Source organism: Vigna umbellata, chromosome 6 (assembly GCF_029865625.1).
Source record: "Vigna umbellata cultivar VRB3 chromosome 6, Vumbellata_1.0, whole genome shotgun sequence".
Lineage (NCBI taxonomy): Eukaryota > Viridiplantae > Streptophyta > Magnoliopsida > Fabales > Fabaceae > Vigna > Vigna umbellata.
Window position 1 is genome coordinate 21367210 of NC_142170.1, and position 18565 is coordinate 21385774.

At 35.3% G+C, this 18565-nt stretch overlaps 1 protein-coding gene across 2 annotated transcripts; it reads right to left on the minus strand.

The window, feature by feature from the left end:
• Positions 1 to 358: 358 nt before the first annotated feature.
• On the minus strand, positions 359 to 16868 carry LOC124831628 (AP-5 complex subunit zeta-1). Of its 2 annotated transcripts, XM_047305683.2 has the most exons (16): positions 16606 to 16861; positions 16380 to 16520; positions 16211 to 16302; positions 14817 to 14913; positions 14399 to 14442; positions 9468 to 9556; positions 8914 to 9005; positions 8689 to 8835; positions 8224 to 8371; positions 8001 to 8077; positions 3105 to 3176; positions 1679 to 1726; positions 1472 to 1599; positions 1222 to 1375; positions 890 to 1100; positions 359 to 699 (listed from the first exon to the last, which is right to left on the minus strand). In XM_047305683.2, exons 1-16 carry the CDS (start codon positions 16714 to 16716, stop codon positions 650 to 652), a joined length of 1701 nt encoding a protein of 566 aa, XP_047161639.1. In that variant the 5' UTR covers positions 16717 to 16861; the 3' UTR covers positions 359 to 649. The 2 variants fall into 2 exon arrangements, with proteins under 2 accessions (XP_047161639.1, XP_047161645.1); XM_047305689.2 differs by lacking the exon at positions 359 to 699 and having other exon boundaries at positions 896 to 1100; positions 1187 to 1375; positions 16606 to 16868.
• Positions 16869 to 18565: the final 1697 nt, after the last annotated feature.

Below are 18565 nucleotides of genomic sequence, written 5' to 3' on the forward strand. Positions count from 1 at the left end.
ACTTACCTTTGTTCCCTAACCCTTTCTGAGATTCTCACCTCTATTAACACTCCTTGAGTCTACCTTTATATCCAGCTTTTATAGCATTGTATCAGTTATCAATGTTTCAATGTTACTTTTCCTCTTTGTAAGATACTCATACTTCAATGGCATAATTTGACACAATGATTTTACTCTTTCTTCATTCCTCTTAAATTATTATACTTGCTTACATCTAATTTATTAGCATGAGAGTTGAATTTAATGGCTTGTAAGTGAGAAGCTGCTTTGAAATATAATTCTTCCATTCCAACATTGATTTAAGTATGGCACTTCTGCAAACCTCAATGGTTACCTCCAAAAAATTACAATAAGCAAATTGAACAAAAACATCACACTACAGTAGTCTGAATATTATCCAAAGGGCCGGACAGAAGTATTGGTAGAACAAGAGTCAAAATCCACTCACTTGTCTGCTTACAACTAGAGTCATTTTAAGGAGTGATTGTTTAAAGGATAAAAAACCCAGAAATATGGAGAAATAACTAAACTGAACATGCTTATTCACGGAGGCTTAACTGGTATACAGATTAAACAATAATATCAGAATGACCTCGAGATGACCATACACAATAATACAGAGATGGCCACTTGTAAATTTCAGCTGCAATCATCTTCTGGGAATGATATCTGAAAATGAGAAATCATGAAAAGGTGGCCCTGTAGCAAGCAACATAAAAGGTGAGTACAAATTTCACTACTGAAGAGAAATATTCACGCAGATGAGTGTGCAAGCAAGACACGAAGTGAAGCTAGAATGAAAATGATTATCTCAAAGGTACTCCCAAATGCAGAACATGTGCATGTGATGCATATGAATGAATGTCAACGGGAACACAGTATGTTTCACCTTCTTGTTCCCCTAGAATGTAAAATGGAATATGTGCAATCATCTTCTTTGAACCTTCACTCCAGTTTATGCTGCCAACTTTCTGCGCTGTACCTTGTGTAGGTCGCGAAGGCCCCAATATGGATGAACATATAGCAGGGTCTTTCATCAAACCCAGGAAATCGCATGCACGCCTCCATACTCTAGCATCAGAAATTCGAGACCGAGCCACCTGAAAAGCAAATACCAAATTAGAAAAATAGCTACATCATTAATAACCTAATACCAAATTAGAAAAATATTTACATCATAAATAACCTATTATTCTTGGTCCTGCAACTTCGACACCATACCTTGCCCAAGGATACACGTGCTCTTGGTATTAACTCTCGATGATGTGTAGCAAGCTTTGCTATGGCTGTCACAACAAAACATAAAAGCCTGGACTGTGATGACCTTCTGTAAGTATCCTTATCAAGGGATACCTCCTGTGTCATGCCCACACGACTACCAAGTAAACAAAGTAGACCAAGTCATCACAGAATTACCTAGAAATCTCTCAGCACTGGAAGAAGATAGGTGTATGCTAATACTATATCATACCTTGAGGAAAGGTTTTCATACAGAAGCAGTTCTAGACTCTCAAAAAGCTCACGGGCTTCATCTTTGTGAGATCCACCACCACCACCATGCTCCCCAATGGCCCAACATAATTGCAAGGCTAATTCTGTCTAAAGAAAATTAATGAATTTTTATGTCAAGATGGTTGTACCACCCTTCCACAAATAGTTAAAATAGTTATTGACTAACCTTGACTGGGCTGTCATATGCTTCTCCAAGTCTGTCCATTATAGGTTTCTGCAATAAATTCACATAAGGTATTTGTTAAATTCTAGGGAAGAAGTCAACATTAAGCTAAAATTATGTGTTTCTAAGAAAGCACGGGTGCCTTACCTATATTGAGAAAAGGAATCAATAAAATAAATAGGGGAGATTTGATATCCTTTATAACAAAAATATGATACGAAAGTAAATAAAAACATTTTTAATAATACATATGTAATTTGAATATTCTTGATTATATAGAATTAGCTCCTTTCTTTCTATAATTATAACAGTGTTAAATATAAAATCATTCAAGAATATCTATTTAACCACGAATATTTTTAGGAGAGTTGGATCTTGATATGGGATTAGAGCCTCTATAACTAATTGGTTAAGAGTTTGATCCCTGCAGTACCTATTCCTCTTAAAAGTAAATTTAGGCACAAGACAGTACCTATTACCAACCCGTCAAACCCAAAGGGTCTTGAATGAGGGGGAGTGTTATATAAAACTGGCTGGGGAGCCTTTACCTTGTTAAACGTATTATAACTGCAAATTAGATTTTTTTTTTTATTTATTTATTTTACACATCCTAGTCAACAAGTGGTTCCTACACTTTAGGAACAAGTCAGTTTTTCTCTGTCCACATGGTTATGTGGTTGCTTTCGGTTATTATTTGAATCATTATAAATGCTACTGCTATTTTGAATAAAATAAGTTCTTTTCTTCATTAAGATTCACCATTAAAAAGCAACGTGTTCTGACCCTTACTCCTCTGTTAATTTAATTTCTTTTCTAACTCCAACATACCTAATGGCTAAAGCTTATAGAAAAGCTAATTCTTGAAAGAGCCATAGCCCAACAGCATAAGCCTTCACGAGAGTGGTTCTTGACATAAGCCCGAGCTTTCTAAGATAGAAAGATCAAATTCTACATAAATCACAGCACAAAAGAAAAACGCTGCTATATTGTGCGTCATCACCAAAAATTAAATATATTCTCACATAGCACAATCTTTGATAGGTTTCTGAAATTGGAAACCTATCTCAATTCCACTCAACACACACCAAAAAGGCAGTAAAGACAGTAAACTGAGTAATTCTGTATTGAATTTGGTAAACTATACAACTAAAACCTCCCAAGAGAGCCAAGTTCTCCCTCCACAGGATAAGAATGATCCTGTCTATACAAAGTAAGCAATTCAAAAACTGACTAATACAAGATATATCAGGTCTTTTATAGGAGCTACCTAACGCCTCTCCCCCTCTTTATTCCTTTTTCTCTTCCTTCTTTAAACTCTCCATATCCTATCAATCTTACAGTACACATTCATCATATTGCTATAGATCAGAAGATAAAAAGTACTTGATGTATAATCGTAAATAAAATGCAGTATATTGTCATGATATACCTTTAAAAGGGCAATGAAGTTTGGTGAACACTGAAATGTAGACAACATAAACTCCAAAAGTCGCTTGCGGACCTGAAAAGAACAACAGAACTTTAAAGTAACATGCATGAGACAAACTTCATTCACAAAAGAAAAACTTGAAAGGAAGAATTTAGGTATTTTTTACTCAAAGCTGGTGACCATAATATTTGTTATATACTTGAACACCTTAATACTTAATGAATTTGCTGTAACCTCAGAATAAAAATGTCAGTTATTTTCATTCCTTGGGGCTCAATTACTATAGCAAAAGGTTCTAAAAAGTGAAGAGCTTAAAATAGTAAACAATAATTGTACAGAAGCCAATAAGCACAGTGATATGATCACAGAAATAAAGATTGCATATTTATTAATACACAAAATGGAGAGTATATATTTATAATACAGAAATAAAGATCATACCTGCATTTTTAATAATGTTTACTTTTTATTCTAGTAAATTTTTGTTAAACCAAGTCTCCTTTATTTATTGTCTTGATTTGGTTTTCTCAATGTTAATAAATCCCCCTTGTTTTCTTAGAAACAGATGTGAACTTGTTTGGATTAAGCAATTTTTCTTAAAGAACTGCAATTTGGAAATGTCACTCAAATGACACTTATGTGACAATTAGGCTGCTCTTCGTATTAGCTCTAATCTTGTCTTTCAAAAAAGGACCAAACACATTAAAATTGATTGTAATTTTATTCAAGAAAACATTGCATCTAAAGACATCAAGACTGAGTTTGTTAACTCAAGTGATCAATTAGCATATATTTTCACCAAGTCTTTATGGAGACCTATATATAATTAAATTTGTAATAAGATTGGTACATACGATTTATATGCACCAACTTGAGAGGAAGTGTTAGAGACTTGCCTATGAGGTCTGATTTTGAGAAAAACCCAGTCCCCTTCCTTGATATTGGATGCCTTCCGCTTTTTGTTAGTGTACTGAGCCATCCTATCTTGGGCCCTGACTAAATGGTACCTTAGTTGCTTTAAGGCTTCATCACGTGTCTGCAAGTCTTGAGCCACGGCCTCTACCATAGTCTTCCCCGATATGAACTTTGTCAAGGTAGGTGGTAGCTGCCCGTAAACCATTTCAAAGGGGGTGCACTTGGAGGCCCCCTGGTAACTGGTATTATACCAGTATTCTGAATATGTGAATCATGAATTTCTCAATTTTTTGTCTCATAATGGTATTGTTCAGGAACTAACTTGTGTTAACACCCCTCAACAAAATAGGGTTGCAGAAAGAAAGAATCATCATCTTCTTGAAGTAACTAGAGCTCTTCTTTTTCAAATGTCTATTCCAAAAAATTACTGGGAGAAGCTGTGTTAACTTCCACATATCTCATCAACAGGTTACCCACTCGTATCTTAAATGACATTAGTCCTATAGAGTCTTTATTGTCTTTTCTTCCTTCTTGTTCCCTATTAACGAGTCTACCTAGTCGAGTCTTTGGATGTGTTGTTTTTGTTCACTCTCATCATCCTAATCATGGTAAATTAGATCCCAGAGCTCTTAAATGTGTCTTTATTGGGTATCCTTCTAATAAAAAAGGGTACAAATGTTATCATCCTCAGAGTCGTCGCGTCTTTATCACCATGGATGTCACCTTTCATGAAACACAATCCTTTTATGTCAGTCCACCACTTCAGGAGAAGAAAGCACTTGAAGTGGATGAACTCTCCTTCTTGTCATTACCATGTTTGTCTTTGCAGGATGCCCAAGACTTGAGCAATGAAGCTACCATAGTCCACAGTGAGGAAGAAGACAGATTTTTTGGCAAAAAATATGAAAGAAGAGAACAACCCACTTCGACTCTCGAGCAAGAAAAATTGTCTACTCCGGAGGTGAGGATCCCTGAAGATATCAATGAGGAGGAGGTAAGTATTATTTAGGATTTACCAGTAAGTATTATTGAGGATTTACCCGTAAGTATTATTGAGGATTTACCCGTAAGTATTATTGAGGATTTACCCGTAAGTATTACTGAGAATTTGCCCATTGCATTGAGAAAGGGAAGAAGATCATGTGCTAAATATCCTATTTCTCAATTTGTTTGGACTAACAATCTCTCTGATAAGCACAAAAGTTTTATTGCTGCCATTGATGCCACAAAAATTCCTACCTCAATCCAGGAGGCCATGAGACTTGAACATTGGAATCAAGCCATGAAAGAAGAAATGAATGCATTAGAAAGAAATTCAACTTGGGAAATTGTTGATAAGCCAAGAGACAAGAAGGCAATAGGGTGTAGATGGATATTCACAGTGAAACATAAGGCAGATGGGACAATAGAAAGATATAAAGCTAGATTGGTGGCAAAAGGATATACCCAAACATATGGGATTGATTATGAGGAGACATTTGCCCCGGTGGCAAAGATGAATACAGTTTGAGTTATTCTCGCTTTGGCTGCCCATTTTGGATGGGACTTACACCAGCTGGATGTGAAGAATGTCTTTCTTCATGGAAATCTCGATGAGGAAGTGTACATGGAGATTCCCCCAGGTTTTGAAGTGAAAAATGAAAGAAACAAGGTATGCCTCTTGAAGAAAGCATTGTATGGTCTTAAGCAATCCCCTAGAGCATGGTTTGGAAGATTTACAAAAGCAATGGTTTCCTTGGGATACAGACAAAGCCAAGGAGATCATACTCTATTCATAAAGCACTCTTCTACAGGTAAACTCACTTTATTGCTTGTCTATGTGGATGATATGATTATTGCAGGAGATGATGAAACAGAAAAATTGGCCTTAAAAGAAAAATTGGCAACTCTATTTGAAATGAAAGACCTAGGAAAACTCAAATATTTTCTTGGAATAGAGGTTGCCTACTCCAAGAACGGAATTTTCATCTCCCAAAGGAAATATGTACTTGATCTCCTCAAAGAAACAGGAAAGCTGGGATGTAGAACCTTAACCATTCCTATAGAACAGAATCACAAAATTGGAAGTGAAGGCCCAATATCAGAGATTGGTGGGGAAATTGATTTATCTATCACACACAAGACCAGACATTGCTTATGCAATTAGTGTAGTGAGCCAATTTATGCATGATCCTAGAGAGAGACACATGCAAGCAGTTGACAAAATTCTCCAATACTTGAAGTCAAGTCCAGGAAAGGGGCTATTATTCAAAAGAGAAGACACATTGACTATGAAGATATATACTGATGCTGACTATGCAGGTTCTATTACTGACAGAAAATCTACTTCTGGGTATTGTGCATTTCTTGGAGATAGTCTGGTAACATGGAGAAGCAAAAAGCAAGATAGAGTATCCCGTTCTAGTGCAGAAGTTGAATTTCGAGCCCTTGCTCAAGGAATGTGTGAAGGACTCTGGATGAAAATAATTTTGGATGATCTTAAAGTCAAAGTGGAGAATCCGGTGCAACTACACTGTGACAATAAGTTTGCTATGAGCATAGCCCATAATCCAGTACAGCATGACAGAACCAAACACATTGAAATTGACAGACATTTCATCAAAGATAATCTTGACACAGGCTTTGTGATTACAACTCATGTTCCTACAGAACTTCAAATAGCAGATATTTTTACAAAAGGGCTTCCTCCGAGTAGATTTCAAGATCTTGTAGGCAAGTTGGGAATGATTGATATTCATTTACCAACTTGAGGGGGAGTGTTGTAATTTGAGATAATATTTTTAGAATCTTCTTAATTAGAGGAAATAGATACATAATCTTTTATTTTATTTTATTTTTCCTAGTTTTCCTATTTCCCTTTTTAGGAGAACTAGATTATTACAAATAAAGGGTATGAGAATGTATTTTTTATGATTTGAGAATAATAAAATAAGTCTTATTTTCAACTATTTATAATAATATTGTGCGTAGAAATTCAAATAACAATAAAAACAAATTAAAAACCAGAACTTTCAAGTTCGAAACTTAAAATAACAAAACATAATGAAGGAGGTTTCTAGTTCGTGTGGGTAGGTGGGTGGACTTGCAGTCAGCGGCAGTAGCATCGTCGGCGGCAGCATCAGTGGCAGCGGTGACAGCGGCAGGTGCAATGACAGCAGCTGCCAGACTGCACACTATCGAAGGAGGTTGTTGGTTCATTGTGGGTAAGGTGGCCTAGGTCAATATTTTGTTGTAATGTTTGATTTAGGTCGAGTTGTATGGCCCAACCTTTTAGAAAAGAAAAACAACTGGGCTGACTCCCGAGGGAAAAATAAGAAAGGAGAGAAGATTAGGGTTTCACATGGGTGCCAGCTGCAACTCCTTCCTTTTGTATGGGCACCGCACTGCCACCCAAAGCAGTCACGATGGGCCATGGGATGCCAAACTTGCATAACCACCCTCATGTTGTAGTGGCAAGCTATGATTTTGCCACCAGTTCTGCCATAACAGATAACACTGATGCTATCGCATAAAAGATAAACTGGAATCTAAGATATCACCACTAGATTTTTCACCTCTAGTGGAATACAGATAGACATATTAACCAAGGCTTAGAGAGGACCAAAATGCAAGTATTTTTGCAGCAAGTTGAGTATATATGACTTTACTCTCCAGCTTGAATGAAAGTGTTATAATTACATAAATAAAGATCATATATTTATAATCACAAATACAAAGATCATATTTGTATTTATAGTAATGTTTCTTTTTTATTCTAGTATCATATCTTTATTATTAGATGAAACCAAATCCCCTTTGTTTACTAGGTTGATTTTGTTTTCTCCATATAAATAAATCACCCGTGTTGTTATAGAAATACATTCAACTCAATGTTTCAATTTTTTTTTTCTCATAGTTCAATACACCACTTCATGCATTCTGAAATGTTGGTTCTCAAAAGAAATTCTAACTCATAATGACAAGTGAAGATACAATCAATACCTCATATGAAAATATTTTGTCCGGAAATATTGTAGCATATCTCGACATGAGCAGGGGAATCAATGCACAAATCAGAGCTGAAAATTAATTATAAGAGAGAGAAAAACTGTAAATACAGCCAAGTCATATATCTTTAAAAACAGATTCTAATGACAAAATCCTCAGTATTATTGAATAACCTCAAAGTAAACAAGCATAGAAAGTGTGTGTGAACAAAACATACAATTATTGACAGTTTGCAATGCTATGGAGAAGTACACATCAAGAAGACGTGGAGTCAAGCTAAGTACTGCTTTCAGCTTATCAGAGTAAGGACTATTGACTGAAGTCTGTAATATTGCAGTCATCACTGGAGATGACCAGGGACGTTCCTGAGAGATGATAGAATTTACTTTAGGAATTTAAATGAAGCTAAATACCAAACAAAATCACAAATTTGTAATATGGCTACAATATCAAAGAGTTAGAACTCAAAATTTCATCAAACATTAAACTTTCAATGTAAAGAAAGCAATATTACTGCAAGCAAACTTATTATCAATCTTGTGTAACTATTGATTGGTAAACATGATGTGGCTGAGAAAAACTGGCTCAGCAACTTCAACTTTTAGCTTTAGAATAACAGGACGAAAGGAACCAAGACAAATGGAAGTAACAACCATGACAAACAAGAAAAAAGTTAACATACAGCGATACCATCATTTTCATCCTTCAAAAGTTCAAGGAACAATGGATCAGCGACATCAATTGCACTATTATCCTCATATTCAGAATCTCCTACGCCATCTTCTATAGTTGAACCAGTATATGCCTCGTCCATAAGAGCAAGTAGCATCTGCATTGGAAATACTTATAGGGTACACTTTTGCAACACTGGCTAGACATCACTATAATTTAAAGAATCACAGATAACCTTAGGGGCAGTATTTTTCTGAATAGAAGCTATGCTGCTCCCAATTAAGGGTCCAGAGCTTTTTTCCACCTTTTCCAATGCTACTACCAAAACTAGCAAATATGGGAACGAAAACATTGAATTTAAAAGATTTTGTCAAGGTAAATAAGAAGAAACTGATTTTCAGCATATTGTCAAACTCATTACACAGAACATCTTCAATAACTACCTATTTTTCCAGATGATCCTTATTAATTACTGAAGAAAATAGTTCATACTTCCTCCTTTTCTCTGTTATTTTTGAATATTGGGGAAGGGGCCCACAATAATTATGGTTATTGCTATGGAAAATGTGTTTAAGATCAATAAGTTGGAAAAGTTAAACATAAAAATTTAGCACGGTCAACTTTTTCAAAATCTTGATTATAAATTGAATTATGCTGTTTGTAATCAAGAAAAATAAGAGAGGGAAAATGCAAAAGGACAAACAATCATAATTGAAAATATTAATCTTTCTATTGAAATAAAAAGGTAATCAAGACATAAGTGGTGATAGTAATATAATTTATACATACTTGGCAAGTCTACTAAAGATGGAAATAAGGGGAGAAATGACCCAGGTGATATCAAGGCTGGGAAGGCATTCAAAAATAGTTTCTCTAATCTGCAAGAGTATAAAAAAAATTGTTAATTAATATCTGCCCCTCCCTCCCCCCAAGCCCATCCACTAGGCACATTGCCACAAAAAAATGAGAATTACACTCCAATGGTAAATTTACATGCCCCAAAGTAACACAGCACATTGAATTTAATTTCATTTAACACCGATAACATATTCTACTTGAAACCTAAGAGATAGACAAAGGTCAATCTTCAATATTCTAACATCAGGTAGCTAAATAGATTCTCTTTATCAATATTTACTATCCTTGTAAAATGAGTATATTCTAAATTTTGATGTTCCACTTCAAACCATTTCTGTCACTTGAACAGTAAAATGTTAGAAATATAATTACCATGACATATATTTTAAGATTTGGAAGCACAAGAAAGAGTACAGGATCAGCAATAGATTGTCCTCACTGGTTCAGAATACGGCAGGAAAAGTATTTACCTTTTATCCCCCACACCGCAAACCAAACAAGACTGTCAGAAAATACTGTTTTTGATATTACTCATATAAGAGCAATTGCTCTTAAATAGAATACCTTTGCCTTTGAGTACATGCTTTAACAATTTTTCTCACTGAAATTGGAAGATCTTGAACTGCAATGGTTACTATATTTTGTTCTTCATTAATGTCAGGTATTTTAGGTATAGGTTCAGATTCATGGACTTGTGGAATTGAATAATAGACCTTTTCCTTCGTAAGCAAACTTGTAGTGGATGGATAGCACTTTGAATTTGTTCTCCAGTTATCTTTGGGCTTCACAGAAGAAGGAACAGGACTAAAGTCGGTAAATGGTGAAGTATCAGACTTAATAGATGGTGGACTATTAATGCGACTTGATTTTGGGAGAATAAGGTTTTATGTTATGCACGAATTATCCTTATCTTAAATGCATGAGCTTTTGTCTTGAAGATAAGGTTGAAAAATAGTGTATTTTTATCAAAGGTGACATCACAAGACACAAGGAATAGTTTTGTTGGAGGGTGGCAATATTTGTATCCCTTTTGAGTAGTTGAGTAACCAATAATAAGTACTTAATAGCCCGATCAGCCTATGATTAAAATGAACATGGACATAGGATACACATTTAAAGACTCAGGTACAAGATGATTTGTGTCCTAAAGTCCATGAATAGTTGAATGGGACTCTTATTGTCTAGTGTTTTGGAGGGTAGACAATTAACCAAATAGGTAGTAATAAGAACAACTTCTCCCCAATACTGTTTTGAAACATTTTTATGGAGAAGAGAAGCTCAATTTTTCGTTCTGCCATCCTATTGCGTTGTGGGTGTTCATACAAGAAGATTCATGAATTTTCCCTTGTTCATTAAAAACGGAGGACAATGTTAGGTTGAAATATCTTTTAACGGTTGTATCTTTAATAATTTTAATGAAGTTTTTGAAAGTGTGGCTCACTTCAATGTTCTGTTTCAAAAGAAATACACATGACACTCAAGTGCAATCATCAATAAATATAGCAAACCAACAAGTCTCAGACTTGTTAGGAATACTAGAGGGACCCCACATATCACTATGTATTAATGGAAAGAGAGCAACCATTCTTTTATTGCTAAAGAGAGGGAAAGGCAACACGCTTGTGCTTTGCAAATTCACAAGTATCACGATGAAACATTTTTACATCAATTTTTTTAAATAAATTAAGAAATATAATTTTTGGGGTACTGAATGATGGATAACCTAAGCGTAGTTGGTATGACCAGATTTTTCTCTTCATTAGAGAGTGGTTTCTGACAGCAAAGACAAATGACTCTTAGTGCTACACATCTTATTAGTATCCTCTAGAAGGTAGAGCCCATTGTCTTCCTTATCAAGTCTAATCATCTTCCTTATTCCCTGATCCTAAAATTGGCAGGTTGTAAGGTTAAAAAACACTAAACAGTGTAAATCCATTAAAAGCTTGTGAAAAGAAACCAAAATGGTAGATAATTTGGACACCTATTAAACATTCTTCAGAATAAGATTTTGGTTTATGAAAGTTCCATGTACAAGTGCAATATTTATGTTGCTTGGACAAGGTTTATAAACCTAGTAGATGATTGAGTCATGTGGTCTGTGGCCTCCATAATCAACTATCTAGACACCTTCTATAGAGGAATTTTAAGGCATTGAGGGCATAGGAGTAAGGACTATTACCTGAGTCTGCAGGTTTTGTTAAGCAACCCCTTTTAATTTCATAATCTCCTCTATGTTGAACATTGTAGTGAGCCATGAAGAATTGCCTTCTACTCGGCCTAGTTGTGCCATATGGACTTTAGTATGTCCTCCACCTTGAATTCCTTTAAGTGTCCAGTTTCAGTTTGGATTTGGAAGCTTCCCATGAAGTTTCCAGCAGTTATCTTGAGTGTGTCATGACCACTTACAATAGGTACAACAAAGGGACTCTTTATCATCTCCTTTAGGTATATCAACTCCTCCTACTTCATTTCCAAAGTAAGTGAGTTGCCCTTGCCCAACTGATAGGATATAATGTGATAGGTTATAATGGGTAATGTGTGCAGAATAAAAGGAAATAGTTTAGGAATTAGTTGAGTTTTGGTTAGTTGGTTGGGGAGCCTTTATAAGAAGGCAGGGGAGCTTGTTAGGGATCTTGGTAAGAATCCTAACTATCTCCCTTACTCGCATACTTCAGTAAACTAACAGCAAGAATTGGAAAAAGAAACGTCTTGTATTCACATCAAAGAATCAAGAATACAATTGGGAAACCAGGAGCTTAACCTCCTTCACCAGGTCTGAACTGGTCTACAACTCAAAAGTACAAAACTGTCTAATTGAAAACAATAAAAGAGGTCCTTTTATAGAGACCCTTTTCCCACCCCACTTAACTGTTTATCAGTTAAGTACTCTTCCTCGCCTTTCGCCTCTCATAAACCCTCCATGTCCTAACATTACTCCCCCCATGAGAAGCAACCTTGTCCTCAAGGTTGAACTCTGGAAACTGTTCTTGCATCACCATACGATCCTCCCACGTTGCACTTTCCACCCCTCCGTCTTGCCATTCAATCAACACTTGCTCTCGTTGGTCTTCTCCTTGCTGCTGACCCCGTTTATCTAGCACCTTGGTTGGCCAGCATAACGGTCCACTCATTTGTAAGTCTGCTCGTAACTCCTTCTCCACCTCTGGACTGTGTTTCTCGGTTCCTTCCTCCATCTCTTCTCTTTCCTTTCGTGACAAAGCGTCCGCAACTTTATTGGTGGCTCCCGTTCAGTACACAATCTCGAAATCGTACCCAAGGAGATTAGCAATCCAATGTTGTTGAGCTTGAGTGGTTATCCTTTGTTCCAACAAAAATTTCAAGCTCTTTTGGTCCGTGTGCACGACGAACCTCTGGCCCAGCAAATATGGCCGCCAGTGCTGGATCGCCATCACCACCGCCATGAGCTCCTTCTCGTAAATCGACTTCCCCAGCGTTCCCTCTGACAACGCTCTGCTAAAGTATGCTATGGGTCTCCTTTTCTGTGTCAGCACCGCTCCGATTCCCACCCCTGAGGCGTCGCACTCCACATGGAAAGGTTGCATAAAGTTCGGTAACGCTAGCATCGGTGTTGTCGTCACAGCTAAAAAAAACCTCTTAGAGCTTTCAACGTTCGTGGTTCTTCCCAGGCAACGACCGCCTCCACTTTTCCTTCATCCATTTCGACCCCTCTCCTTGTTATAACATGCCCCAAATACCCCATCGATGTTCTCCCGAATTCACTCTTCTTCCTGTCGGCCACCCACTGTTGTTTTTGTAAGCGGTCCAGCACCATGTTCACTTGCTGCAGATGCTCCGCCTATGTCGCGTTGTACACGAGGATGTCGTCGAAGAAGACGAGAACGAACTTCCGCAAATACGGTCGAAATAGCTCGTTCATAGCGCTCTGGAAAGTAGCGGGCGCGTTGGTGAGGCCGAACGGCATTACCAGGAACTCATAATGCCCCAAGTGGGTCCGGAACGCCGTCTTCTGGATATCTGCCTCTCCCATCCGGACCTGGTGGTAGCCGGCTCTGAGGTCCACCTTCGAGAAATACCTCGCTCCTCTCAATTCGTCCAACAGCTCTTCGATCACCGGTATGGGAAACTTGTTGGGGACGGTCGCTCGGTTGAGCGCTCAGTAATCTATGCAAAATCGCTAGCTTCCATCTTTCTTCTTTACGAGAATCATCGGGCTGGAGTAGGGACTTATACTTGGTCGAATAATCCCTACATGCAACATTTCGGCCACCTGGCGTTCGATCTCCTCTTTCATGACATGTGGGTAGCAGTATGGGCGCACGTTGACAGGGTCGGCCCCATCCTTTAAAATGATCTGATGTCTCTCTTCCCTGTCAGGAGGCCTCGGAGCGTGGTGAAAGAAGGAATGAAGGCCTCGGAGCCAAATTGTTAGTGATGAACCCTAATTTGGTGATGCTTAACTTAACATCTCAAAAACCCTTTTTTTAATGTTTTAATTACACATTTTCCACCTAAGAGACTCTGCATATGCCACGTAATCTAATGATTCCAGCTCACACTGACAACTCACCTAAAATTTAACCCTGTTAACCCAATTTAACGGCAGGGACCCAATTGTTTCAATTTTTCACTTTTAGGGACCCAATTGAGAAAAAAATAAGAAATGGATCTATTTGAAAAAACTCAACATAAATAGAGACTACGAGAATAATTAAACCTAAAATATACTATCAGCCTCTTAATCCTCCAAATTATCCTCTTAAATTAGGAATACAATTAATTCCTAATTATGTATTTAAAATTGTACATGGAAATATTAACTATAAGATAAATCATGGGATTCTAACAAGGAATGAAAAAATGGAAGAAAAATGGGTACATACCTTTCACCATTCCAAGCAATCAACTTTAATAACAATGGAAAAAACTGCCAAAAGAATAATTAGATATGATATCAGATAGAAACATGCTATTATTATTTCCAAAGCCCAAGGGAACAAGTTCCTTAATCAAGAGGTTAATTTGAATGCATCATGGTCACATTCAAGTTAGACTATAGAAGTTCAGTATCCTTAGAGAGAGATATATGACTCTTGGAGCCCGAAACAAAGCTGAAATAATATAACTCACCAGTGACATTTTTATTAGTGTCATTCTGACGACCTCACTTAATAACTAAAAATATACAACTAAACAGAACACTCATTGCGCAAATATTTCCTCATGATAATTATAAATGTTTTAATTTCATTCCATGAAGCATTTTTAAAAATGCAAGGAGCTACAGAACTTCAGTTACACCTGAGGTAATAAGTTAGGGAAGGAAGTTAGAAGCTTCTTCTTGTTGTTGATGAGAAATTCAAGTGTTGCTTCTGCAACAACAGGATCAGCAAACTCCCTGCAACAGGATACAAATAATTTTGTAGAATTATAACCTCATTTTAATGATATTACATAGTCTTAAGACCTGTTCAGTAAAGAATTGAATCAGACGTAAATTTTGCAGTGATAAAATAAAAAATTTCAGCTTTTATTTACTGTTTGGTTGGTCAGGAAAAAGAAGACAAAACTTTCACCCAATTTTGGCGGAATAAGCAGTCTTTGAGACAATAAGTAATTTTCTTCACTCTCAGGCTCAAGAAGTCCACACAAAATCACCAAGAGTCCTGTTAGGTTTCTTGCAAGAAGAAACCGGTTCCAAGATGTTTTCACTCACAGAAAACACAAAAAAACACCCTCTCAAAACTGTATATGCCTCGTTTATTCGTTTCGCAGCAGTCATACAATAAGGGATGATGTTTCCCTTCTCGCAGTACTCTAATAATCCTGTCTATACTCTCAACATACCAAAAACGCCCCCCACAACAACAAAATCCCACCTATATATAGTCTTCCTATTAGGAAGACTATAACCTCCTAACCAACCAACTAACTATTTGTTTTCTTCCTTCTTACATAGACATCTAATTTCCTAACATGTTCCTAATATTTCCATCACATCTATCCTAGGCTTGCTTCTCTGAGTAGGCGGCACAAGGAAACAATGATGATGAAAAAGAACTGTTGCTAAAAAATATTTACTATTTTATTTTTTGGCTTTCCTGGTCTTCTACTGATGTTCATTACTATAATACTGTATTTCTTCCATCAAACTATCAAAATTATGTTCGTGAACCACTTATGGTTGATAAAGAATTGTAATCCCAACCAAAACTGATCAAAATTAATTTTACATAAATTTAATCTTGACATCTATATACAATGCTAAAGACAACTCACATCACATGTTTTTAACATTGATATATTGAAAATCGTCTAAGCATTGATTTTGTAAAAGATTTTTATACTGTCACACCCAGTTACAAACTGATATACAGGAATAGAAAGAAAAAACAAAAAAAGCGAAAGCTTCTCCATAAGCTATAAATTAACTTATGTACAAGTTATAAATCAACAATATGGAGAAGCTAATGGGGGAAAGTTTCACACAAATAGCTGATTTAAATTTAATTATTACTTACGAAGAAGTTGTTTTTCCTTCTCTAACTGGTTTTAGACGAGTTTATCCAAATAGAACTTCATAACATTGCTAACTTTTCCACTAATTATCTTAAAAATAATACTGATTCTAATCCGCAGTTTGTGTAAAATAACTTCCGCTTGCAATGCATAGAAGTTAAACTCTATAAGATCACCTGCTCAAGCACGACCGAAAAAATGTCCTAAGACTAGGATCAGCATCGTGAAGAACAATCTCCCCAAAGTCTAGGTAAAACTGAAGAATTGCCTGAGAAACAATTATGTAGACATTAAATCGAATCAATATTTACGATAAAATCGACAACTTATTTAAAAAAAAATTACAAGCAAAAGAAGGCCATTGGAGGTTCGAGATTGAGAGAGGGAAGCTGCAGCGCGCTGGAAAATCTTGTTAACGGAGGTATAAACCCTAGCCACCAAGTCCTCGGAATTCTCGGTCTTGCATAAAGCATGAAGCTTTTTCACCTAATCAAAATTAAAGCAAGCACAAAGTTAATATTTAACAATAAATAGAGAGAGTATAACGGAATGAAAATGTAAGAATTTGTACGGAAGGAAGAAGGGAAGGATCAGAAGCGGGATCGTTGGCGGTGTTAGAGTCTCTGCCACTGACAGAGAGCTTCCGGAGGTGAAAATCCCAACCTAAGTCCTTCTCTGACATTGTTTTTGCGACGAAAGATCGAATTGAAGGAGCAGCAACAGAAACTCTATAGACTATGAGTAGGACAAGGTTCACCTGTATGATCTTCTTCCATAATTTGACACGAGTGAACACTACTCTTCAGAACCGTATGATAAAAAAATGAGGAACGATCCAAATAATCTATATATCTAACAAAATCAAAATGGTTGTTGCAGTTGTTTCTTCTTTTATTACTACCAGCTGTTAAATATGCAGCTTGAATTTTCAAAAATTTTCAATACACTGTGGTGTGTATTTACTTTTTTTATTATATTAAAACTAGTTTTAAATTCAGAGTTCCAAGTTGGTTTGTATGTTTATTTAAAAAAATTATTAAAAAAAATTTAGAAATAGAAAAAAATAATATAAATATTTTCAAATTTATAAAAAGTCAATATTTTATAAAAATATAAGGGTTAAATCATTTGTTATATTTTTGTAGAGAAATTTTAAATCAATTTTTTTTTATGCGTCTTAACAAATTTGATGTAATAATATACTAATAACTTTAGAAAATATATCACAAGTATGTGCTTCTTTTTATTTTTATTTAATTTTTTAATTTTTTAATTTTATTATAAAATAAAAACTTATCATGTATTCAACGACGTGTCACATAATCTTTATAGTATGACGTGAAATATCAGAGGTTATTGGTTTAGTTTCAATTTAGTTTTGTATCTTAATTTCGTTTCAATTTGGTTTCAATTTTATTTAAAATTAAACAATTTCTTAAAAGGGAATTTAATTTGTATATAAAGTTTATTAAAATATTTTTGTTATAATTGATATTTTTATTAAATATTTAAAAAAAATTATTAATATTTATATTTATATTTACATTAAATTTTATTTAAAATTATTTTAAAATTATTAATAAAAGTAATGATAATAGAAAAAATTCAAAATTAATTTCAGATAAACTTGTTTATTAATAACATTTCATAAAATAAAATAAATTTATCAATTTTTTCAACTATTTTAAATATAGTACATTTTTAAAATGTATAAAATTCAATAATTTCTATACGTTCCTTCAAAAGTAACAATTTTACAAATCTAAATGTAAAATTAAAAAAAATAAACAATTTTATAACAATTATTTAAATTTGAAAACTTTTTAAAAGAAGTTCTTTGAAAAAATATATATATATATATATATATAAATTTAATCATGTTAAAAAAATTTAATAAAAATATGAATTTTATTAAAAATATGTGTATAACATTTGTATAAAATTTAAATGGCTTAAATGCTTACTTGGTCCCTTTTTAAGTGGGTTTTTTCAGTTTAGTACCCGGTTTTAAAAATGCATACATCGGGTTCCAAAGTTTTTCAAAATTGAATGAACAAAATCCTATCCATTTAACGCGTTAAAATTGATAAGGTTGAGGTTAAGGTGGATGTGAGCTGTGCAAAAAATGTTGTCTTGGCATTTAGTTGGCCTAAATTCAGTTTACGTTTCTGTCACTTTTTCTTCCACTTATTACTCCTAGCTGACGTTTGAGTCGTTCTCTCTGCACCTCCCATTTTACACTTTTGCCCTCATTTACTAAAAGTCAAACAAAAATTAATGATTACTTAATGATTTCTCAACCACCAGCAATCTTCTTAACCTCCAACAACCTTAAATGGTATAAACCCTAAATATCATTGTTATTGTACATGCACCCCCTTCACTGTTATTTTTCTGACTTTAATTTTTCACTCCTTCAGTTCTTCAGTGCACTTTTATATTATTTTTTGTGGTTGTGTCCGGTAGTGCTGTGGACAGTAAGAGGAGGAAGAAAAGAGTGGTGGTGGTGCTGTGGTGCTGTGGAGAGTGGA